The sequence below is a fragment of the Cystoisospora suis genome, assembly GCF_002600585.1.
Source record: "Cystoisospora suis strain Wien I chromosome Unknown contig_27, whole genome shotgun sequence".
NCBI lineage: Eukaryota > Apicomplexa > Conoidasida > Eucoccidiorida > Sarcocystidae > Cystoisospora > Cystoisospora suis.
The window spans coordinates 1-285 of NW_027152829.1; the positions used below are offsets into that span (position 1 = coordinate 1).

The 285-nt window shown below is 46.7% G+C and overlaps 1 protein-coding gene across 1 annotated transcript in view; it reads right to left on the minus strand.

Moving 5' to 3' along the window:
* Positions 1 to 219: 219 nt before the first annotated feature.
* Positions 220 to 285, minus strand: part of CSUI_000064 (uncharacterized protein) — a gene marked incomplete at its 3' end in the record, with an annotated part of 2,718 nt that continues 2,652 nt past the window's right edge. The window contains exon 4 of the mRNA XM_068060298.1: positions 220 to 285. This exon is cut by the window's right edge and continues 201 nt beyond it. Within this exon, the coding sequence (XP_067927726.1) occupies positions 220 to 285 (66 nt within the window).

Genomic DNA, 285 nt, shown 5'->3' on the forward strand with positions numbered 1-285 from the left:
TCTCTTTCTCCCTTTCTCTCTCTTCCTACGTAAGCAGTTCGAATACATATGCATACCAATAGAAGTGCAACCCTAAGAGAAATCTTCTTCTACGATCTTCTTCGTATTTTTCTTCCTGCCTTCCTGCCCCCTGCCTAGCATTCCGGGCCGAGACACCTCCGGCTCGCACCTATTCTCGTATAGCAAGGCAAAGTATGACTGATAGACAGACTCCTCTGCCTAACGAAGCTTTCGCCCACCTCCACAGTGTGTGATATGAGCTTCATCGTCTTTCTTTCTTTCTTT